Raw genomic sequence first — 26,357 nt, 5'->3', positions numbered from 1 at the left:
ACACTAAAGCATAACCCTTAAAAAGGGTATAATTGGAAACAAAATAAAAATAAAAATGTATTCTTTATTGATATGAAAAACCAATTGCTTAAGAAGCATTGGAGTAAAATACAAGAGGGGCTGCACCCCTTTATATACACAGCTGAAAGAGGACTCAATAGAGCTGTTGGGCACAGTCCAACAGCTCTATTTAGAGCTGTTGGAATGTGTCAGTCCAACAGCTCTATTAAGAGCTGTTGGACTGTGTCAGTCCAACAGCTCTATTGCTAGTCAAGTCTGGACAGGACTTGACTAGCAACAGTCATTCTAGTTCAAACTGAACTAGATGACATAAAGACAAAAAATAAAAATAAAGGAAAAAAAATACAGAAAAGAAAGAAATTAAAAATGTATTTATATATATATAATAATATAATATTATTATATATACATATATGTACAGTTTTACATTTTAATACTCCCCCTCAAACTTACGGTACAATGAGCGAAAGTTTGTCTAAGAGAAAGTGAAATCGGGGAGCAGCGAGAGGCTTTGTAAAGAGGTCTGCTAACTGATATTCTGAAGTGACATATGGCAGATCAATTATCCCGTGTAGATATTCCTCTTTGACGTAGTGACAATCCATTTCGATGTGTTTGGTGCGTTCGTGGAATGTTCTGTTACTGGCAATGTAGATCGCACTTTTGTTGTCACAACACATTTGTGAAGCCTTTGTTGCTTCAACTCCCATGTCAGCAAGCAGTCGTCGGAGCCAAACTACTTCCATGGTCGTGGTTGCCATGGCTCTGTATTCAGCTTCGGTGGATGAGAGAGATACCTTCTGCTGCTTTTTACACCTCCACGAGATTAATGATTCCCCTAAAAAGACACAAAAGCCAGTGGTTGAGTGTCTGTTATTGGGATCACCTCCCCAATCAGCATCAGTATATGCAATTAAATCAAGAGAAGAGGAGGAAGATAAGAAAAGTCCTCGTGAAAGAGAGGACTTGATGTATCTGATAATACGCATGACTGCTCCCATATGAACAGAAGTAGGAGCATGTTGAAATTGACTTGCTGTATGAACAACATGTGCTATATCTGGTCTGGTAATGGATAGATAGGAAAGTGACCCGACAAGCTGTCTGTAAGGAGTAGGGTCTGCAAGAAGTTCTCCATTATCAATCTTCATTTTAACATTAACAACTTCTGGAGTGTCAACTTTCTTATCATCAGTAATACCAGACCTGAAAACAATATCAAAAGCAAATTTAGTCTGAGATAATAAATATCCTCTAGGAGAATAAGCAACTTCAATGCCTAAAAAATATCTCAACAAGCCCAAATCAGTCATTTCAAAATGAGATTTAAGAAGTGTTTTGATTGTTTCAACTCCCTGTTTATCGCTTTTGGTGATGATCATATCATCCACATAGAGAAGAAGCACAATGATCCCTGCATCAGAATTCTTAATAAACAAAGCAGTGTCAGTTAAACAGAATTGAAAACCAATATCAATCATAACACGACTAAACCTATCATACCAAGCTTTTGGTGCTTGTTTAAGTCCATAAAGAGCTTTTTCTAAGCGAAGGACTTTACCCTTAGGAATACTTAGACCAGGAGGGGGTTCCATATATACTTCTTCAACTAGCTTTCCATTTAAAAAAGCATTTTTGACATCCATTTGAAAAATAGACCATTTTTTGATAGAAGCTAAGGCAATTAAGGTTCGGACAGTAGTCATACGAGCCACCGGAGCAAAGGTTTCTTCATAATCAATCCCATATTCTTGGGCATAACCTTTGGCTACTAAACGGGCTTTATATCTTTCAAGAGTACCATCACTCTTGGTTTTAATTTTATAAACCCATCGACATCCTATAGTTTTCTTCCCTGGAGGAAGATCTTGAATATTCCATGTAGAAGCCTTTTCAAGTGCATCTAATTCAACTTTCATGGCTTCTATCCATTTGATATCATTTTTTGCTTGAAAATATGTGGATGGTTCTTCATATGAGTGAATTAATGCAATAACTGCCCTATATGTGGGTGAGAAAGACTCGTATGATACAAACTTTTCTGGAGGCCTCGAGATTCGGGATGATTGTCTAGTTGGAATGTTAGAATATTTCTCAAGTGCACATGGAGTATTAGACTCTTGTCGCCTGGAATATTGAATACTAGTATCTCTATGAACTTCTTCATTTTCAACATTAAGATCAATAATTCTTGGATCATCATCAAAGTTACAATCAAGGTCATATTCATCAGATGTTGATGTTAGATCTAGCAAAAAGGAGTACTCAGTGACGTCTTTTAATTTTCTAAAATCAAAGAAGCTCTCCTTTTCAAGAAAGGAAACATTTCTAGACACATATAGTTTATTATTTTTGAAGTCAAAACATCTATAACCTTTCTGGTTTTCAGCATATCCTAAAAAGGCACAGGGAATCGCACGAGGGGAAAGTTTATCATTTTTGTCAGTAAATATGAAACATTTGCACCCAAATATTCTTAATCTAGAGTAGTCTGGAGAAATGTTCATAAGTTTTTCAATGGGAGTGATATTTTGTAACGAAGAAGATGGCATCCTATTAATGAGATAGGTGGCAGTTAAGGCAGCTTCTGCCCAAAAGTCTTTAGGGACTTGATTTGCTATTAATAAAGTTCTAGTGGTTTCTATAATATGGCGATGTTTTCGTTCTGCCAGTCCATTTTGTTGAGGTGTATAAGGACAAGATCTTTGATGTGTGATGCCATGCAATTTAAGATAATTTTGAAAATCTGTGGATAAAAACTCTCCCCCTGAATCTGTGCGAAAAATAGTAATATCATTTTGAAATTTGTTTTTAACCATATTATGAAAAGTTTGAAAGTATGAAAATACTTCAGACTTATGTTTGAGAAAGTACATCCACGTATGTCGGGAGAAATCATCGACAAAAATAACATAGTAAACAAATCCTCCTTTAGAAATTACTGGTGCAGGACCCCAAACATCCGAGTGTATTAATTCAAGTGGTCTTGAAGAGAAAAAGGTTCTGTTCTGAAATGGTAATCTTTTCATTTTGCCGAGAATACAATCTTTACAATCAAATGATTCAGAGTTACAAAATTTCCCTAGATTTGGAAAATGTTGGATTTTGGCTATATGTGGGTGACCAAGTCTCTTATGCCACAGTTCCAACTCTATTTTTTGAATATTATAACAAAAAGCTTTCTTCGGCATTTCCAAAAAATCCATGTAATAGAGTCCTCCTTCTCTATGGCCTTCCCCAATCAGCTTGCCTGACTGGCGATCCTGTACCCAACAACCATGAGAAGAAAAAGAAATATTACACCCATAATCAGAAATTTGAGATACAGATAAAAGATTTAAATTTAATTTGGGAACATGTCTAATTTCTGGAATAAAAAAAATTTTTTGTTTTATAAATTTTTTCAAAATCTCCTATTCCTTCTATTTCAAGAGAAGTCCCATCAGCAGTAAAGACCTTTGACACACTTGTTTTATTTTTAACACATTTGGATAGACTTTGATTATTTGGGGTCATATGAAAAGATGCACCGGAGTCAAGAAGCCAAGAAATTTTACCTAAATCAGAAAAAGATGAGGCTGTTGCGCCGGTTGAAGCTTCAGATGAGGAAGAGGCACCTTTGATGAGAGGCTGAAGGATCTCCATTAGTTGGGCCAGGGAAAATGGTGCATCCTGATCTTTAGGCTCTGATCCAGCAATTGCAGCTCTTTTTTCTCTCAGCTCCTTAAGTTTGGGACATTGTGGCCTGTAGTGTCCCGGTTCATGACAGTGATGACAAATAACTTTCTTCTTATCATAGTCACCATTTTGTCGGTTAAAGTGAGGAGGCCTATATGATCGAACATGATTCCCTGGTCTAGACACGGCTAAAACGGAATCATCTTCAATTTTTAAAGAACCTTTCCGAAGACGATTTTCTTCCATTGTTAACTCTTCAATAGTTTCAACAATAGAAGGAATTTTTCCCCGGTGAAGTAGGGCCGATTTAGTGGTTTCAAATTCCGGCCTTAATCCAGTGATAAACTGGTAAAAATGTTCAACATCGAGTTGTTTCTGACGAAGCTCGATGTCTTCGGCACAATGCCACTTTGGTTCTAAAAGGGAAAGTTCTTCCCAAAGTTCGGACAACCCATTGTAATATTCACGAATAGTTTTGTCTCCTTGTGTCATCATTCGAACTTTTTCTTGGAGGTTGCACACGTGTGCAATATCTTTAAGGGAATACATATTCTTAAGGTATTCCCATGCCTTATCGGCATGATCAAATTTGGCAAGACTTGAGCATTTTTTAATGTCAACGCTATTGATAAGCCATGACATTATCTTCGCATGAGATATTCTCCATTCTTTCCATTTCTTCTCGTATGAGGCAATAGCCTTGATTTTCTCTTCTTCCGATAGAGGGACGTCTTTATCTCCCTCCTTTTTAGTAAGAGATAGCTTAGGTTCCGAATCGGAACCATCCACAATCCCCCATAAGCCTTTTCCCCATATATGGTGCTTCATGATTGAAGCCCATGTTACATAGTTCGTATCGCTTAGTTTCATAGGCATGATGGTGACTTTATCATTGTCATCCATCGATTACAAGGAGAGAAAGAATAGGGATAGAAGAGAAACAAGAAGGAAAATGAGAAAGAAAGAAAAAAAAAACAATACAACAAGATGTGAAATCTTCTCCAATGAAGTGATAAAACACTTCTCTTCAAGTGGCGAACACTTTTGCAAACGGGCACGGAAACCGAGACAGCTTTTCCTCAAGATTTAGTACTTCCGCGGCTCTGATACCATGAAATGAAATGGGGATCTTCGAAACACGAGCTTTGATTAACAAGAGCAAGTGTCAAGAATGACACTAAAGCATAACCCTTAAAAAGGGTATAATTGGAAACAAAATAAAAATAAAAATGTATTCTTTATTGATATGAAAAACCAATTGCTTAAGAAGCATTGGAGTAAAATACAAGAGGGGCTGCACCCCTTTATATACACTGCTGAAAGATGACTCAATAGAGCTGTTGGGCACAGTCCAACAGCTCTATTTAGAGTTGTTGGAATGTGTCAGTCCAACAGCTCTATTAAGAGCTGTTGGACTGTGTCAGTCCAACAGCTCTATTGCTAGTCAAGTCTGGACAGGACTTGACTAGCAACAGTCATTCTAGTTCAAACTGAACTAGATGACATAAAGACAAAAAATAAAAATAAAGGAAAAAAAATACAGAAAAGAAAGAAATTAAAAATGTATTTATATATATATATATATATAATAATATAATATTATTATATATACATATATGTACAGTTTTACATTTTAACACTTATTATTAGGATTTTTCCACAGTCAACATCAATATAGGCAAGTAAATCTAAGGATGATGATGAAGATAAGAAAAGCCCTTTGCTAATTGTATTTTTGATGTATCTAACAATTCTTAACGCCTCATTCATGTGCACAATTATTGGAGCATGCTAGAATTGACTGACTGCATGAACCACATGAGCTATGTCGGGTCTAGTAATGGACAAATAGATTGGGGATCTAATAAGATGTCGATAGAGTGTAGGATCTTCAACAAGTATCTCATCTTAAAGTCTTCATTTTGCATTGACAACCTCAAGAGTGTCCACCTTCTTGTTGTCAGATGTCCATAACTTAGCACAAATATCAGCTGTCAGCTTCATCTGTGATAAGGATATAACCTCTGGGAGAATAGGCTACTTCGATACCTAAAAAATATCTTAGAAAACCCAAATAAGACATCAAAATTTCCTTCTAAAACAATTTTAATCTCATTAACTCCCCTTTTATCACTCCCTGTAATGATCATATTATCTACATGTAACAACAGTATCATAATATTTGTACCTGTATTCTTAATAAAGAGAGCAATGTCGGTATAACAAGATAAAAAACCTAAACTTATCATAACACTAAATTTGTCATACCAAGCCTTGAGACTTGTTTAAGACCATACAAAGCCTTTATGAGTTTTAAAGTTTTTCCTTTTTCGATATTAAATCCCGGTGGAGGATCCATGCAAACTTTCTCATTAAGATCACCATTAAGGAAATCATTTTTTACATCTAATTGATAATGGGCTAATTTTGAATGAAAACAACAACTATTAGAATTCTAACACCTTCCATTAGCGTACAAAGCTTATAGAGATAGACTGTCATTATGTACGTGAGGAGTATTTTAGAGAAATTATCGAATTTTCGTATGTCACGTATGAGTATCAACTAACAAGTTTCTTTACAACGGCTCTTTCTGCACCTCAATTTGTCTTTCTTAGCAAACTTTCGGTGTTACCACCATAAGTTTGATTAGAATATGTATATATACATATTCATGTATATGTATGTATTTATGTATAATCTTGTCTTTGACCATGTCCATCAAGGGTATTTTGGTCTTTTTGCTTTGTAATAGGCACTCTCCACTATGGACAAATTCTATATTTTTTGTCTTTTATTTTTTCCTTGTATTTATATAAAAGAGGCAAGGGCTCTATGGTCTTTTTTTACCATAGAGCCATTAGAGCTCCCAATTGTCATATTTATGACCTTTGGGAACTCTTTATCTTTGCCTCCAACAGTTATTTTTTCCCTTGTATTTATGTAAAAAGGGCAAGGGCTCTATGGTCTTTTTAGACCATAGAGCCATTAGAAGCTCCCAAGTGTCATATTTATGACCTTTGGGAACTCTTTATCTTTGCCTCCAACAGTCACAAATGTGACTGTTGGGAGCTCTTCCCTCTCCCTCTATTGTTATGTATATATATAGGAACACTTGTCTCCATTTTGTGTAACTTGCTGTCTCAAGCACTTCACATCAATAAAAACTTATTATTTTATATTGTGTTCTTGTGTTGGCTCTTTGTAAGCCTTGTTTGCACTTTGTGCTTATATTGCCTCTTGACTCTTGTATTGTACCTTAGTGGAATGTTATTGTGCTTGTGCACTTGTGTGTACATTTCCGCATACTTTCATTACAGTGGATGACCAGAAAGTGGCTGGCCATCAATGAGATTAAAAAACAAAAAGCTGGAATCCTGCCAATCATCAGCCAAAAATGGCTGGATTCATGTTGGGCATGGTGGAACCTTGCATGAAGTGAAAGGGGTGGTGGTGAGGGTGGTACACCCCTTCCCCCAAAAAAACTCAGTTGAAAAAATTGGGAAGAGTCACTTTGCAAAACTAAACCCAGTTTTGGCCAAATCCAATTTTACCCCAAACCTGGTTTGTTTGACAACCAACCTGGTTTTGGGTGTCATCCAAACAGGGACAGCTAACTATTTCAGAGAATCTAACTAGTAAGTTGCTGGTGCTTCTTAAATTGTTATATGTGCTGTTGCTTTTGGTCTTTAATGTAATGTAGGAGTTAGCTTTGATTGGTTGCCTTAGTCATTCATTTTTTTTTTTGAAAATTTGAACGTGGTTTTCCTATTGAATTTTGTAGACTAGAGGTGGAAGCAAATTACTTTTCCCCTTTTTTTATGTCTGATTTAATTCTATTTAATTCACCTCTTCATGCAGGTTTTTGCGAATGGATACCCTGTCTCTTATTTTATCTATGGCTAATGTTAGTGCATATTCCGATGTTCTTTTGGTGGATATGGTTGGGGGCATCCTTACTGGTACAGTGGCAGAACGTCTTGCTGGTATAACTTCTAATGATTCTTCTCAAGTTTTTCTCTCTAGTTAGGGAGTTACTCTGTACTACAATGATCTGCATGTTAACAAAAAAGTAAATGAAAAATTTCATGGTAAAAGGAATTATCAAATATAGATGTTATATAATTCAATGGTGTCAATTGTGCATGCTTTACATGTAATATTCATCTAATATCAGAGTGTGAGTTTGGATGGAGGAGGAGAGAAGGGGGTGTGGGAATGATCGGCAGGGGCAGTGAGGATAAAATGTATCTGTTGAGACATGAGGGATCTAGTTCTGTTAAAATAGCTCATTCACTATAAACATTACTTTTAGACATAGTATAGCAGATGAAAATGGATCTTTGCTTTTAAATGCATATGCTATTGTGAAGTTTTTTCTATTGCAAAGCATACTATAGTTCTTACTCGCACAGGGTGGTATCTTAGGTCAAAGATCTGGCTGCTGGTTGAACATGTAGACTTTTTCATATAGTAGTTGAACTACTATAGGCAAGATGATCTCATCATTTGTGCTTAGCGAGATATTACTTCTTTGTTCTGACTCAACCATCAGTGATGGGATGCATCAAGTTATTTTAATTGGTCTCTTATCAGCTCTGTGATTTTTATAGTATTTTGTGTTATGCTATGTATACCTTCCAGCCATGAATAATGTGTTTTTAGAATCATCAGTTCATGCAACACCGTGTGATACTTATGTTAGTTTTACAGGTACGGGTTCTGTATGCAACACTTACCATGGCAATAAGCCTTATCCAACAGACATAATAGAAAGATTTAACTTCGATTACGAAATCCGTAGCAGGTATGTGAGGCCAAACCTTTTTCTCCATAATCTTTCATAGAGATGGAGCATAATATATTTTCTGTATTTTCTATGTTCTAATCGATCTTTATAGTTTCATATTCGAGGATTTTTTTCTCTTTTTTAACAGGTTGCCAAAAGATGATAGCAGCACTTATTTTCATGATTGTTTTGGATGTCAATATCATACTTATAACATGGAATGCAACTCAAGTGTCACAAATCATGATGTAGGTAAATAATGTCCATCAGAGAAATATGCAGACTTATCCCTGAAAATAGTACTGGATTGAACACCAACAGATAGACAAGGCTTTGAATCTGTTAATTATGTAAAAATGCTTTAAAAGATTACAATTGCTGTGCCTTCTCTACTGTGGCAATCCTGATAACAAAGAGGGAGACATTTCAATAGTTTGGCAAGATGACCAAATTTTGTCCTTTCGTTCTTTTCAATGATTCTATTTGCCAGTACAACTTCTCAATTCTTCCATCCACCCCATGTTTGTAACGGTCCCAACTTACCCTCGACAAAGTGTGGTTTTTTTTTAAACAATTGTGGAAAACCTCCCAAGGACCCGAGGTACATCACAGATTTAATATATCCATTCTATAAACCATTTCATGTATAGAGTCAATTAAAACTAATAAATTGAACTTCATTTAATTAGTCCATGAGTCAAAAAGTTCAAAATCCAAAATCGACTCAATTAAATCCTGCACACAGGTCAAAACCCAAGCCACCAAGTTACAAAGCCTCGAGTCCTTCAGCTAGCCAGTCCCGTGCATCATTGAGCTTCTGTGCCTTAAAAACAGTTTTAGAAAACGGGTATAAACTGAAGTCCTTGTACGAATTCTTCTAAAAATCCAACAATAAAGAAAATAACATAACTTACCATTCAGACTTTCAATAATATCACGCTAAATCAAATATTCAAGAATGCATGAAACTAATGCTGAACAGTAAAGAATGCATGATTCAATGCACATGCATGAGTAACTTTTTAAGTTATTTATCAGAGTTGCTTTTGCATGCATGTCACTATTAAATGCACGTAAATTTAATTTTCATTTTTCCTTACAAACCCATAAATACTCAAAACGGGCAAAGTTCTCGAGGTTTAAGGTAGTTCCCAGTTATAGCGCAACACAATTTGTATTTTAATGATTGAGTTTCAGACTTTTTTCTGGATCGATATCAGAAATCCTCATGTTCCATTAAAATATTAGGAATTCTCGGCTAATGCCGAGACATCAATGAAAATCTACAACTATTGACACTACTTTCTTGGTATACCAATAACTATAGCTGAGTTAACACCACCCCAAACAAAGTGGTTGAAAGCTCCCTAAAACCGTGGTCGGGAACATAAACCTCACATCAGGTTATTGGAGACATAATTGCATATGGAGTTTTAGTATCCTCACGGTCCCCCACGACCATCATCCAAGATTCCCACACTATAGAAGGGACATCAAGGAAAAGCATTGTTATACTATTTTAGTATCTTTTACCATTTTAATCAATTACAAGTTATTTATACATGAACAATTATGCAAATCCACGTGCAATAACAATTTTGAGCCCTTGCCCTAATAATTTAATAGTATAATTAATTTTGAAAAATCAATAATTTTCAGAAATCATTTTGCAATGCATAAACAATTCCAATAACACATGACCAACACATGCTCATGGCCTACGTAGGCCCCACAGTGGTTCACAACTTCACACACAACCACTAACATAATCTCAAAAAATGATTATTGCCATTGCAAAATTTCAGTAAACATAAAACACAAAAATATACACAATTTATGTTAACAATGCACATTCACAACACAAAAAGAACACACATTTGACCAAGCACATACACATGCATATAGAAAGCTTGCAAACCTATCTATTTATGATCAGATTTATGCATATAATCAACAAACATGCAAACGATCTACTCAAGATCAGATTTATACATATGATCAGGTTTGTGTATATGATCAACAATCATGCAAACATCTATTTATGGTTAGTTTTATGCGTATAATCTGCTGCTTCATGTAAATAATCGATTGACATATAATTAAAATCAGATTTATGTACATGATTGACTAACATCAAAAACATGTTTAATATCAGATTCATGTATATCACCGACTGTCATAAAACACATGTTTAATATCATATTCATGTAGATGACCGATTTTTATCAAAAGCATGTTTAATATCAGATTCATGTACATGATCGACTAACTGAAAGATATACATGAAATCAGATTCAAACACATGACCGGCAGACTGATAAATATATATCAGATTCAAATACATGAATCTGCTGACTGAAAAATAAATATATTAGATTCAAATACATGAATCAGTAGACAGAAAAATAAACATATATCTGATCAGATTCGTGAACATGAATTGACAAATAGTATATGCTCAGATTCATGCCCATGAATTGGCAAACAATATGATACATATATGTTTATAACCAGATTTTTTTTTCTCTAAACCCATGCTTGAATCAACTTACACTAACTCCCTTCCCATTCAGATTTAGAGAAAAACCCATACCTTGATTCTTGATCTTACGGAAAACTAGAGGAAGGAGGAAAAATCGTAGATAATGATGCTTTTTTTCTTCTCTCTTTTCTTCTTTTTCTCTTAACTCACACTTTTTTTCTTCTCTTTCTTTATTTCTCACCTCTCTCTCTCTCTATAGAAGAAAATTTCTAGAGAGAGAGGGATTCTCAACCCTTTTTATAATATGGAAATGTCTCTAGAGGGAGGTGACACTCCCTTCTAGACACATGGGCCTCAACAAAAATTATCTAGAATATATTTTATATATTTTATTTAACTTGTGGAATATTCCACACTAAGTGGGGATGCCCCCTTCTAGAATGCCAATTGTGGTAAAGTTCTATCCCAGGTAGAAATCTAACTCATATTTACTCTTTAAATTCATCTTTTTTATTTTAAAGTTTTAAATTCATTTTAGTTTTAAAATGACATGGATGAATTATGGGTTTGGATTGGACCCATGATCCAAATCCATATATATATATCCAAATCCAATTAGATCTCAACCTAGACCGGGTCCTAGTCAATAGTATCTTGGACTGGGTCTAGATCTATATTAACATTGGTCCAACGAAGCGGGTTGAGTTCGATCTAAATCGAAACAACAACAACAACAACAACTACACCTTCATCCCAAAACAATTGGGGTCGGCGATATGAACCAACAAAGAAAATCATTCTGGGTCTTCCACATGAATCCTTCTCCTCCAATCATTTTTATCCAATGTCATGTCCTCGGTGAGGTTCAAAGCATTCATATCCTTTCCTATCATCTCCATCAAAGTCTTCCTAGGCCTACCCCGACCTCTTTTAACTAATATATTTTTTCATTTCTCCATCCTTCTAACTGGAGCATCGTTAGGCCTTCGCCGAATATGTCCAAACCACCGTAAACGATTCTCTCTCATCTTATTTTCAATGGGTGCAACACCTACCTTCTTACGTATCTCCTCGTTCCGAATCTTATCTTTTATTGTATTTCCGCACATCCATCTAAGCATACGCATCTCAGCTACACTCATTTTTTGAATATGATGTCTCTTGGCAGCCCAACATTCCGTACCATATAGTAAAGCAGGCCTAATAGTCGTCCTATAAAACTTTCTCTTCAACCGCAATGACATTCTACGATCGCACAACACTCCAGTTGCACTTTTCCATTTCATTCACCCAACCTTTATCCTATGATTTATATCTCCATCAATTTCTCCATACTTTTGAATGATAGATCCCAAATATTTGAAACAATCATCCACCGGTATTTCTTGCTCACCAAGCTTCACTACACTCCCCTCATTACTTCGTTTTTTACTAAACCGACATTCCATATATTCTGTCTTACTCTTACTCAACTTCAAACCTCTTGCTTCCAATGTTTGTCTCCATAATTCTAACTTAGCATTAACCCCATCTCTAGACTCATCAATCAAAACAATATCATTAGCAAACAACATACACCACGTCACATTTTCTTGAATTGAATTGATCTCGTAAGCTCATCCATCACTATAGCAAATAGGAAAGGGCTTAAAGCAGATCCTTGATGTAACCCAACCGTTATAGGAAAATTAGTTGTCACCCCTCCACAAGTGCGGACATTGGTTACTGCTCCTTCATACATATCCTTAATTATACTAATGTACTTGAGAGAAACACCTTTCTTCATCATTGTCCACCAAAGAACGCCCCTAGGTACTCTATCGTATGCTTTCTCCAAATCAATAAAAACCATATGCAAATCTTTGTTCCTCTTTATATTTTTCTCAATAAGTTGTCTAAGAAGAGACCCAAAAATAAAGGCTGGTCATTTTAGAAAAATGCATTTTTTGAACCAACCGATATCCAATTTCGATAAAACAGATCTCCTACGAGATCTACGTTCCAAAATAGATCTAACTATGGTCTTTAATCAATTTCGCTCTCGAATTTCACCTGAATTTAACTCAAATTTCACTCAAATTTAAAGGTTAAAAAACAAATAAATTCACATATTTTTCTTAACACATTTAGACCTTGTCAATGTGCTCTAGACCATATCCAGACCCAGGTTGACGTCATCCCATATTTAATATTTTTTCACAATTTTGGCATATTAAATCTAAATATTTAATTTAAAAATTATATTTTCGGGCTTAAAAATTATGGAAAAATTATGAGATATTACAATGTTAGACTTTGGTATCTTCGAATCTGTGAATCCCAAACACATGCACACACAAAAAAATGGAGGAGGAGAAAAAGAACAAGGGGCTCAATTTTGCTGCACGTATCCCAATATGGGTCATGGACTCTCTATTGATCTTTTACATCAAGTATAAAATGGATTTTAGAAATTTGTCCTCCATAAGTAATGAGGTGCGGTAACAAAATCACAAGCATAGCCACTTCTAATACTGCATCCCCAACCCATCAACTTTGTAATAGGTATGTGCCGAATGGACAGGCTTGAGAGAAAGCAGGGTCATTTAAACCTAGTTTTGCTCAAAAATGGTAAGCTTGGTTTACTGTTATTTTTCTTATTAAGGTTAACAATTCTACGTTAATCTTCTTGTAAAAAATCTGTTTCTTGGATTATACTTGCAACTTGATTTGAAAATTCTTTCAAGTGAATGTGAATAAATAATCAAGACATGCTGATAGCAAGTTTCTCTTTAGGAAAGATTGGGCTTACACAGGTGTCTTCTAATGGCATTGGGTTTTATACATTGATGAACACAAATTACAAAAGCTGAACCCATTGTGGGTCCATATCAGGGTCAGAAGATTCACCGGATATTCCAGTCAACCATAAACTATTCTGCACAGACTGTATCATGGATCATTAATGAACCAGTTGCTGAATCAGCAAAACCAGTTTCCAGTATATATATAATATATATGTCATCATCATCATCATCAATATGAAGCTTATCCAACTTGATGGGGTTAGCTTTACTAGCCCTCTTTCTCCATTCTTCCTATCTAGTGCTATGACACACACACACAAACATATACATGAACACTATATATATATATATATATATATATATATATATATATATATATATATATATATATATATATATATATATATATATATATATATATCGATGATGACCGTGATATGAAGCTGCTAACTCTGCCGAATGTGCTATGTATGTAATGCCAATAATAGACTTCCCTCCATGCATAGCAGAAACTCAGTTGATCACAAAACACAGGTCAGGTTTAGGCCACTGTCTCCTAATGATAAGAAAACGGCAGGAAACTTCCTTTCCAAAGTCAAATCATAAACATGACAGTTGACCAAGGTTGTATGTGTGGTATTGTAACCTGCATCGGTCGGGCCCATAGTTACACCATATTGTATCATAAACATATCATAAATTTTTAATAATTTTTTTTAAAAATCCAAAAAAATCAAGAAAAATCAGAAAAATAGCAAAAATTCTAAAAAAATTATAACATATGAAACAATGATGAATTTCACAAAATACAACCATAAAATCACATATGAAGCATTTATGCCTTGGTATAAATGGCATGCATAAGACATTGAACCTTCAATAATCAAGATATGCTATAAATGGCAATCTCACAAGAAAAATGCAAACTATGCAATATGCATATTAAATATCGAATTTAAGCCAATAAGTTACAAGATTCATAATGATCTGTGTTTACATAAACAAAATAAACACATTGTTTTTTTAATGCTTAAAATTTTTACATAACTATTTTTTTTTAAATTTCAAACAAAAATGAATTAGATAACATCAATCATTGAGTATCATCAACATCATCTTTTTTTGAAAAAAAATCTCTCTAAATCACTTAAGCTCTTTAGGGATGAATATGAACTAGCCACAAGGGGCCTTATATGTTTTTAAAAAAATTGAAATAAGTGCATTTAAACTGCATTTAGGGTGTATCTTTAGATATGCCCCATATTGTAGTGTATTGTAAGATACGGGGGTGTGTTTATTATTGCTTGTTTACTAGAATATATGTGTTGCACCAAACTATTTTGATGAGAAAACCTAACTTTTTTATTGCAAAGTTTAGATGCAATATGATTCATTTATTTTCTTAAATTCCTTTAAAGACATCTATGATCATTAAAATTCTCTGATCCGATACATGTTTTGCACTAAATATACTCTAGAGATTACATTTGTAAGGTATGATTTACAATTTTTATAAAACATGGATCAAATCTGAAAACTAAACTGTCCATGCTTTAAGCTGGTAGGAGGGACCAATTCTTATATAAATATAAATAAATTATATATATATATATATATATATATATATATATATATATATATATATATATATATATATATTATATGGGATAATGTATGGTGGTTTTGTACCATGATACCTTATGGTTGTACCAGAGTTACCGGAAGCGCCTAGGTAAAAGGGGAAGCGCGCTTCGGAAGCGCAAAACGTCGCGCTTCCGAAGCGTGAGGGGAAGCGTCCTCCTTTTTTGGGAAGCACACTTCCCTTTTATGGGAAGCACGTTTCCCTTTTATGGGAAACACACTTCCCATTTATGGGAAGCGCGCTTCCCCCACGCTTCCCCCTCGCTTCCCCATTTTTTCCATTTTTTCGCTTCCCCCTCGCTTCCGGTTCGCTTCCTAGGTCGCTTTCGGTTCGCTTCCGAGACGGTTCAGAATTTTCTTCTAAGTAATCCCACGCTTCCCCGCTTCCTAAATTTTTGAAAGTGCCTCGCTTCCCGCTCCCGCTTCCTCGACTGGTAACTCTGGGTTGTACACACTCTTGTTTGTATGGATCTAGCCACCAAATGGTAAATCTAACCATACAGATGTGTTTGACATGGTTTATTTAATATGTTAAATGACTTTATCATGTATAACACACCATAAGATTTATTTTTGAGATGGTGAAAAATCAACAGCTCACAATTCATGAAAATAAGGGTGGTTTAAAAATGGTATAAAACATCTTATGTGAGTAAACTTTAATACATGAAAATGGTAAATATAACACACTAAACATCATCTAAATGTAAATAAAGTGTGTACCACAGTAAGTTATGGTGGTATACCACCATAGAAGCACCCTATATATATATATTCTAACTGCATTGCTGCACTGAGAAGTCGGAACTCAGAACCACACTATCAATTGTTGTTACAGCTGTAGAACAGAGGACCTCATAAAATCCCTTTCCAACCCTGTCAACTACCATCACACAACATCAGCTGCTAAGACTGCAACTGCTAAGCAGTGACAATAAGAAATCTATGTTTTGGAAGAGCCAGAGTTGTGGTCTTGAGGAAGAATTGATTGTTATGGGTACAGCAGGCCCAGTGAAGCAGTACTAGAAATCCAAAAAGGGGTAAAACGTAAAAGAAGAAACAGTCAAATTCACAGAGACCCGATTGAAAGACAGAGCAAGGGTTAATGCTAGGAAAGTTAAACAAACGAAGATTAGATGAGCCACCAGGAATCCATCTTAAATTGATCATAGCAGGACCTGCCTGAAATTTTCAAATAGCCACCCTAACATCAATAGAAATTTAATGATGCCAATCAGTCTGCAATCAGAATTTATACATAAACCATAAAAAAACTGAAGAACAAGGGTAAAGACGCAATGACAGAAGCTCAAAATAGCATGGAGGAGGTTCTTAGGAAGAAAGGAACCAATGAAGTATGAAACAGCTCAGACAAGTCGCCGAATCTTGATATTTAGATGTTCCGTATCATGATATTTACTGAAATTTTGGGATTTTGCCAGGAATAAAGATTAGCTTGTAAAAAAGATTGTAACAGATAAACACAGACTCCTGAGGGGTCTAGAACATCATTAAACTGTCACATAGGTGTGGGTGCGGGTGCGGATGCTGCGATGCGGCACTTTAAAAAAACTTGGGTGCGGGGATGCGGGGAGGGTGTATATATATATATATATAAATTATAACAGTTTTAAGTTAACACTACATGTATGTGTGTGCATTTATGTATATATATATATATAATATTAGATAAAAATGGACTTGATTAGGGTTAATTGAATCTACTTTTGGATAGAAATGGACCTCAGTGTGGTTGACTTCACCTAACACAAAGGAAGCTGTGTCCAAGTGTCTCACCCACATGGGTGCGGGTGCGGTGCCCTGTTAGAAGAGTCCGTGTGACATAGTCATTAAATTTTCAGCCCCCCAGAGAATCAAGTAAACAGCCAATTATAAACAGTGGTTCTGCTTTTATGTCTAATATATAATATCTAATCACCTTTGTATCAATTTTTGAATATTTAAGTTTCTCTTTCCAATGTCTGAGTAAAGGGAAAAAATGGCAATGCAGGATTTTCTGTATTGCTGTGTTTGATCTTTGTCTAGCTCAAGACAAAAATTCCCAGAATTGCAGATCAGCATCAGATCTCACACCATTAAAGATTATGTCAGATATTGACAACAGTGTTACGGTAGCATCTAATGGTTCAGCATCTACGCCTCATGAGCATATGGTTCATGAAGACAGCTCCCCTAGTTCCTCATTTTTGCAATCAGCCAGTGACACTGGAGACCTTGCTGATTCTGCTGAAGAGAAGTCAGTTAATTTAAATTTATATCCATGTCCTACAGTTTTGTCAGATGAAACATGTGAAAGTAATGATTCTACGAAACCCAAAATTCCAAATGGAGCTAAATATGGAAAGCGTACATCACAAGAATATATAGATTTGTGGAAACAGAATGGTTTCACAAGGTAAAGGCAGTCAATTTGTTGAAATTAAGTGCTTATTAATTGATTTTTCTAAATCACAACTTATTTTGCAGTTTGATAGTCGCTGCGCCTGAGCTAGATCCGTGGAATATAGTTCAAGAACTTCTTCCACTTTTATCTTATTCAGCACCCTTTGCCATCTATCATCAGTACCTTCAGGTGCATTTCATTTGTTTCATGATAAATAATCCATCTGTTGCTACATGTTTTCTGTTTTTATCTCTATGTTTTGCATTGCGTTTTATAATGGAAAGAGAAAGAGACTAATGTCTCACATAGTACTGCACAACTGCATACATTAATCTCCACATAACACAAGTGGTCAGGGAGCACATCTTCATCCACTTATAAAAATTGCATATACTGGCTCACATGCACGCCTGAAACTCACACACACATTAAAGAATTTTTCTCAGTAGGATTTTAGAAAAGGTTGTTTCTCTCAAACATTTAGGTAGTATTTTTTTGGCCAAGTCCTCTCCTTTTCCTTGTTAAGCAAATTGCTGTGGCAGTTGGTGTTAATTTCAAAGGTGCATAAGAACCTATGTCGGTAAGACACGGAAATTTTAGAAAATGAGGGTACGGGGACATGGCTATATATATATATATATATATATATATATATATATATATATATATATATATATATATATATATATATATATATATATATATATAGAGAGAGAGAGAGAGAGAGAGAGAGAGAGAGAGAGAGAGAGTTTGGGTTTGGATCAGAACCAGGTTTGACGATGACTTAACTAAACAGGGAGCAGCACAATCCCCATTCTCTCTCTCTCTCTCTCTCTCTATATATATATATATATATATAAAGTCAGTCTTGACCCATGTCTGACTCAGACCTGGACCAAAACAGATCCAGGTCTAGTCAAAATATGGGTTGCTTTGACCCGACCCAAGTCTGAATCAGTCCTGGGTCTAAACAGATCCAGGTCATTTATACTGAGGCCTGATTCAGACCTGTGCTAGTCTCAGGTCAGAATCAGACCTGGATCAAACCCAGGCCTAATTCATACCTGGATCAGACCCAGACCTATTTAAGACCTGGGTCAGATCAGGCCTGATTTAGACCTAGATCAGAACCGGGTTTGGATCAGAGTCAGGTCTGAATCTGACCTGGATCAGACTCAGGTAACACCTGGCTGCTTCTTGAACCAGGTGTTTTAAAAGTTGTAAAGGAGAAAAGAAAAGATAGAGAGACCCAACCCAAGGAAAAGGGGAAAGAGGTGGTGAGGGCAAGTTTTCGCAACCCCACCCCCTTTCGAGTCTCTTCCTTCCTCCCTTCTCTCCTCCTCCACTCACTGGACAACAACACCATGATGAGGCACACGACCCCTTCCAGCAAGGTACCTCTCTCTCTCTCTCCTCCTCCTCAGTTGCTCCCTCTTCTTCCTTCTCTTCCCTCTCTCTCCAAATCAGGTCACGGTTGGACCTGATTTGGAGCAGTGCGGGGCCCGACCCATGGCATACCCGCACTGCGTCCAGTACCCCCCCCCCCCCCCCCCCCCATGTCGACGCTTGTCAACACGGGTACGCTGCGTGTCCCAGAGTTACCAGAAGCTTCTTAGGTAGGTGGGAAGCACGATACTCCTCGCTTCCGAAACTCCATGGGAATCTCGATTCCCCACACTTTTTTTATGCTTCCCACACACATGGTCTATGCTTCCTATATGCTTTTCTCACATTTCTTTTCATATTTTTCATGTATTTTCTCTCACGCTTTCACTCACTTTACATGTACTTTCTTTAAATTAGTAACCATCATTGTTAGATTTTAACAAAAAATTAACTCTTTTACTGAAAAATCACGAAATATAAGAATGATCAATTTTATTTTAGTTTTTATTTGTTTCTTGTTCGATTCCTATTCAATTACCATATTGCTTCATTTTTTTTTAATATTTTGCTTTTAAATCTATGTCACACGGACTCGGATAGGGAGGCACCACACCCGAGTCGACACGCCCCGACACGAGTGCGGCTTAGGACACGGCCCAGACTTGGTCAACGCCGAGTCAGACTCGGTCAACGAGTCGAGGATGAGCCCATCCTTTTTTGCAGTGGTGGAGCCAGGAGTTTTTCCTTGGGTGGGCAGACCTCGAGTCTCGGGGACAATGTTATGGTCTTGAAGGACGATCCATTTATTCGGATCAATGGAGGGGCCAAAAAAATTTGGTTGGTGAAGAGATAAAACTTAAATAAGTCTTTGAATTATATTGAAATCTATTGGTTATCAATGTAAAAAAAACAGCAATATTTATCACAATATACTCAAATCATTTGAGATCAGTCTTGCATACATTCAGCTCAAATAAACAGCAAGGAACCAGAACATTACGCTGCTTTCCAAAAGCAGCTTCTAAAGCTTAAAACGCACAATCCAGAATCCGGTTGAATGCAGATTCGAACTCGGGAAGTGACAGACGCGGGTCCAGATTAGGTGGAAGCTTAGGGTGTATGTGATACCGCTGCCACGGGAAGACATAAACGTGTCAGCACCACTTGCTGATTGCTGTCCTGGGCGAGTGCTCGCCACCTAAAACAAACTGCATCTAAATGACAACACACCACGGACGATAATATCCAGAAGAGATTGCTGGATTAAAAGTAAACATACACTTATTTTCTGTTTGTCACACACCAGACAAATTAAAACACACATAGCGGTAGGCATTAGCATACAAGACTTAAAATCAGATTCTTTGTTTTTTTTTTTTTCGGTTTCAGATTGTGGGGTGAGCGACTGCCCACCCCTGGCTCCGCCACTGCTTTTTTGGATTCGGTCAACGTTGACTGAGTCCAAAAATTGTCCATTTTAGGGCAAAAAACAAAAAAATGATCTTTTATATATTTTTTAAAAAAATATATATAGCATGAGTCTCAAACATAAGCCCCAGAAAAAAAAAAATTCAGAGGGCGCTGCCCCCCTGGACCCGCTGACCGTGCAGCGGGACCTGCGCCGAGGGAGCCCCGAGACCCCTCTTTCTGCAAGGGCAAAAGTACAATTTGCAAAGTTTATAAAAACACTCATGCTGGTGCCAAACTTTAGAGGACAATATCCACATATATGCACACATGATATATATATATATATATATATATATATATATATATATATATATATATATATATATATATAGTCGAGTCCCCGTGTCCAAAATTTTTAAAATTGCGCCGCACCCGTGTCGCACCCGCACCCGCACCCATGTGACATAGTTTTAAATTGATACTTCGCTTCCCGCTTCCTATAAATTTGAAAATGCTTCGCTTCTCGCTTCCGCTTTCCGTATCGTTTCCTGCTTCCACTTCCTAGTTTGGCAACCTTGGCGTGTCCCATAGATAAGAACCGAAAGTCCCTTAAAATTGAATTTCTCAGGAACTTCTTGCAAAAGTGTTGTAATAGATTCAAAGGTTTTTCGTTTTCAAATTCTAAGAATTCCTTATGAAATAAGAAAGTGTTTCCACGACTCTGCGGTTTGGTCAATTCTGTTCCACTTCATCCCTCTTGAAAAGCTCCTATCTTTTCAGCTAAGAAATGGAAAACTTTTCTCTTGTTGAATGAATCAAATATTTTGTTTTATTTAGAAAAGCACGTCTTTCTCAACAATGTCTTTGTCATTGATCTAATAGCATTCAGTTTTTGGATAGGAATAGAATTTATAAATGCTGAGGTCAAAATCAGAAATGCAGTTCATCCAGAAAAGAAAAAATAAAGGAAAAAAGTCTAATCCAAGGAGTTCCAGTACATTCAAATCCAAATGAATGTAATGCTGAATTGAATCATACAATATCCACTGCTGGGGGTTATTATTCTTTTTTGTTGAATTGAAACATTTTTGAGGAAAAGAAAATGAAATTCACTTATATGTATCGAAAAGATTTCAAAGCCATAATTATCCATGACTGCTTCATGCCTTCACAATGCAACCATTACATAAAGAATGTACTACACTATAGGCATGCATGTCTATGGATAAGACATTAAGATCCTATTGTGGGGATACCTAAAGAGAAAAAGGAGAAAAGTAGAGGGATCAAGGGACTATTTTATTCGTTTATGTGGTTTGAGAGGTTAAGAATCTGCACTCATTTTCTTTATCAGCATAAAGCACATATGCATGCAGGGGTTTGTACGTACATCATTCTTTTTTGTCATCTTGCTTTCCTTTTCATAGGTTTCCTCTTTCTTGGCTGTGGGAAATGTTGGATTATTCTAATTGATTGTTTTGCTATTTCTATGGAGAAAGAGTATTCTAGGCATGCACCTCCAAGACAACGTAATAGGATAATTTGATTTGGCTGTGGGAAGATACATGGATATTTGGTGATATAAAGGTTTGTGTGGGCACTAAGCTTCCAGCAGGCTCCCAAACTAATGGTCATTTTAACACACTTCCTCTCCTACTATCGATTAGATAGCTGCCTTACTTACCTAGCAATGAACTTGTGCCCATGGTTCAAAAACACAATGACTTAAAGGCTTGCTTTGGGGCTTGGGTGGGTTAACCTGGTAACAATATGAATAAATAAATATATTAACATTATATATGCTTGTGGTCCACTCAAATGAGGGAAGCCGCTACCCTCACACACACACACACACACACACACACACACACACATATATATATATATATACCAAGTTAACCCATGGCTTGGCCAAGTTATGGTTTCATTAAGCCAAGTGGTCAGCTTTCGAGTCAATTCATGTGATTGGCCTAGTAAAGTGACAATATGAATTCACTCGGATGTGCCAACCAGCAAGTTTTTTAAACACATTATGCCTTGTAATACTGTATTTTTACCCTGCTGAACATTCCCTGCTGCAGAGCCAATTCGCTACCTACATTACCAATTTGGCTCCTATTCAGCCATCTCCACAAAGATACTAGACCTGAAAATAAGCTGAACTGCTGTGATGCGCCTGTGCTTGTTCTATATCAGGATAGGCAAAAACTCTTGAAATGCTCACCTTTGCTGAATGTGCAACTGGGCTGGAGCAAGCATGAATAATTAATAAATAATTTGTTTTCTCAAAATTTTCTGAGAAGCAAAAGGCAACACTTGAATTCTTAACTTCTGCATTAAAAAAAAAGTGCCTCCTTCCTAACTGGATGAGCTCGAGCTGAGCACTAGTTTGCTTGAGCTTGAGCTCAGCCTGTTTGGATATATCATCTGTGAAGCAGGGTCCAGTTCAATTTGTCATGCTTGTTTCTTGAGCTCGATTCAAGTACAAATGGGTTGCCAGCAGCTCAGCTTGTTTAGGACTCCATGAAGAAACTAAGAAACTTGTAGAATATTCTTGCAAATATAAGAAATAATGGCCCTACTTGTATTGAATGGATTGATCTACCTTCCCACAAGTAACTTACTAGGCATACTAACCCAAACATTAGACGACAAGGTGGCCCTTGGAATTCAGGCTCACTAACCCAAAAAACAGCCAACTGCATATTGACATGTATGAAATGTTTTTGTTACACTAGCTACCAAGACAGAAGCCCAGTTGTTGTGGATCAATAGTCGTACTATTGCAGTGAGGATCTTGAGTTTGAATTCTGGGGGCTATCCTGTAGCATGCTTACCATTCCAAGATTCCTCCACCCTGTCCTTTCTGTCAATTAGAACAACCTGCATCTTCCCCAAAAATACAGAGAGTCTAATCTATAATGGTCATTTTTATAGTAATTTGACCTATTTCTCTGGATCCCCCCAATGGTTCCTATCTATGCAAGGCCTTGGAAAAGAAGGCCCGGTGTAGGGTTGTTGCACAAGTTGCTCATGGAGAGAAGCATATGATAGATTTATCATGTGAAAAGGCAACTTTGTAGAATGCCACTCATTAACAGCACTGTTGTTCCTCTGTGCCGCCTACGGCCTTGTCTCCTCCGTCGCTCTGGTTGGACTTGGATCTCTCTCTCTCTTTTAATTTGTGCCTTCACCACCTGACTTATCTATTCATAGCTTGGTTCACCGTCTTGCTGGATCCCGAGCTCGACTCGTTCAATGGATAGACTTGTTTTTTAAAGAAATTCGTTCGATTTATAGACTTATTCCGATCATTTACTAGCTGGGGCTTTTTCCTCCATGAATTAGAAGGAATTACAAGCAGTAATTAATTCAGTTTTTATATCTTTTGGCTAGATTGGAAAATAATTTGACTGAGAATTCTGGAGAACTGGATAGTTCTTGTAGTTTAACGTAGCTTTCCAGCGGAAATGTGCATGGTTGGAATTTGCCATCATTTCCTTTGTGTTTCTAAATTTCTTGTTTAGTTGCGTTTTTCCTGGAATATATCACAAAAAACCTTGCCATATAAGGAACCTAAGTTGCCATTCGGTCAGGTTGATGCTTTGCTTATGGCGGTCAAGGGGCTTTACTGCATTTGATCTGCAACCGGAGAGTTAAATTCTTGTAACGAGGCTGTTATTTACGGTTAGTCGCTAGTCTCAATAGGTCACGTCTGAGCAAGGCGCAGCTCTAATTGGTAACAGTTGAGCATTGCAATCATTTGCACGAATAATTAGTAGACGAAGACACAGCCAGGAAAAAGCTTAGAAGCAGGTATAAAAATCTCATTCTCCTGCGGTGTCGTTGAATATGTTGGCAGATTTTTCTAATTTATGATTGCTTTCATAAGCAGTAAGAAGCAGCCCACCTGTTCTCAAAATTTTGTAATATATGATTGCTTTCATAAAGAGCGTTCAACCTGTTGTCAAAAAAAAGATTCTACCTTATGATTGCTTTCGCTAGGAGAACCCAGTGAGATCATCTTTAATGTATTTGCTCAAAGATCATATAAGTAACTTGATTGCATTCTTTTTTGTTTTTTTTAAAGATTCAGTTGGGTGTAGATCAGGTCAGCAATTGTATTCCAGCATGATAAACTGCACTCAAATGGACTAGATGGAACAGATAAGGATGTTTGGTTGGATATAGCTAAGGCATGGTCAAAGTTCATGACGTATATCTGGATGCAACCCCAAGTTTAGCTTGTTTTAAGAGATTAAACAACCGATTAAAAATGGACCTCATTAGGTTAGACAGGTTGAACAACAGATTGGGATCTAGATGACCATACGGTTGCCCCTACCCATCTCTGATAAGGTTTCTGCAGGTTGAATGCAAGTTGAGGAACCTAGATGCAACCGGGGTCCAACCTTACATATAATTATTTAATGAGAACGTTATTCTTTCAGACATTCATTCTTCTTGTTTGTGTGCATTTATTTTTTTTTCTGGTTTTCTAGAGTCTCCTTAAAGATGTGGTTGTGTTGGTTTCAACCGTACATGTTCTCTTTCAGGCTGGGTACTTGGTCTTCTAAATGAATGAATATATATATATATATATATATATATATATGTATAACATTTGTTGTAATTAATCTGTTATTTTGGTTTTCTTTATTGGTCATTTAGACTTTTTTTTTGTTGCAGCCTCTTGCAGCATGCATGCACAATATGCAAATTGAAAAGATGGCTGTGGGTTTGCAAATTTCTGAACCTTGGCTACGTGAATATCAGGTGTGCTTTCTTGAAAATTCCCAGAATGCTTTTAATTGTTGCTATTAGTTTGTGTAGGTTATTCGTATTCTTTTTTGGATTCCTTAAGTTAATTTTTATTTTTTTCCCTATCCTTTTTCTTGCAGGTTCTGCCATCAAGGACACACCCTGCTATGCAGATGAGTGCATTTGGTGGCTACATTCTTAGTGGTACTCGGATATGCAGAGACAACCCTTGCACAGAGAACAGCTAATATTATTTTGCTTCTAACTACGTTTGGAACAATCAACTTGGCACAGCTTATGGATTTTCACTACGGTTGCTTCTGAGTTGCTTAAATGTTCAGGTTTCCTACCAACTCTAAAACAAGCAGAAAGTAGAGTAGGATTGAATTGGCTATCTATTTTCAATTGCCAACTCTTACTAATCCAACTACATGTGCACTTCCACAATATGAAGTTCCATCAAACAATTTTCCTTCAGTGTTACTAGTTCCTGTCCTGGAGGCCACGTTCAGTACCTTACTGGATCTTTTCTTGTCCATTCAAACAGGTAATGAAAGATTCGGACAAATTTGCTCTGCATTCTCTCCTCCAGGAGTTAACCAAGTGCCACAAATATGTTATTGTATTCCTCCTTTAAATAAGTTAAACAAGTGTTTAAGATGAGTTTTTTGCTAACTTTTTCCTTTTTTGTTTATTATATCATTTGTATTATGTAAGGTATTTTATATTACTTAATTGTATTAATTATAGTTTTTTGAGATGCATAATGACTTCAAATTCCATACAGTGCTATTTGTGTGCAGTCATTCCAATTATTCAGTGAAATAAATGGACATAAACAAAGCTTCTTTGTCGTTTGTATTTGTAAAACTTGCGATACATGCCCCTTTCTGACTCCTGTTATTGAAGTTTTGTCCTGCTCTTATATTTTCTGACCATAGAATACATTAGAATTGATTTTAAAGTGAATTTCATGTATCTCTGGAGTTTATCTATAAG

General features: G+C 36.4%; 1 protein-coding gene across 2 annotated transcripts in view; it reads left to right on the top strand.

The window, feature by feature from the left end:
• LOC149842418 (uncharacterized) overlaps positions 1-26,140 on the top strand; it is a 50,783-nt gene extending 24,643 nt beyond the window's left edge. For both annotated transcript variants that reach the window (XM_090001430.1, XM_090001431.1), the window contains exons 7-13: positions 7,561-7,685; positions 8,413-8,506; positions 17,409-17,813; positions 17,885-17,990; positions 25,287-25,373; positions 25,499-25,699; positions 25,906-26,140. In XM_090001430.1, coding sequence (XP_089857556.1) covers positions 7,561-7,685; positions 8,413-8,506; positions 17,409-17,813; positions 17,885-17,990; positions 25,287-25,373; positions 25,499-25,606 — 925 coding nt within the window. In that variant the 3' untranslated portion in view covers positions 25,607-25,699; positions 25,906-26,140. The remainder of the gene's footprint in view (positions 1-7,560; positions 7,686-8,412; positions 8,507-17,408; positions 17,814-17,884; positions 17,991-25,286; positions 25,374-25,498; positions 25,700-25,905) is intronic.
• The last annotated feature ends 217 nt before the right edge of the window (positions 26,141-26,357 follow it).

Source organism: Nuphar pumila, chromosome 3 (genome assembly GCF_984573655.1).
Source record: "Nuphar pumila chromosome 3, dmNupPumi1.hap1.1, whole genome shotgun sequence".
NCBI classification, from domain to species: domain Eukaryota; kingdom Viridiplantae; phylum Streptophyta; class Magnoliopsida; order Nymphaeales; family Nymphaeaceae; genus Nuphar; species Nuphar pumila.
This window is presented reverse-complemented; position numbering and strand designations above follow the sequence as displayed.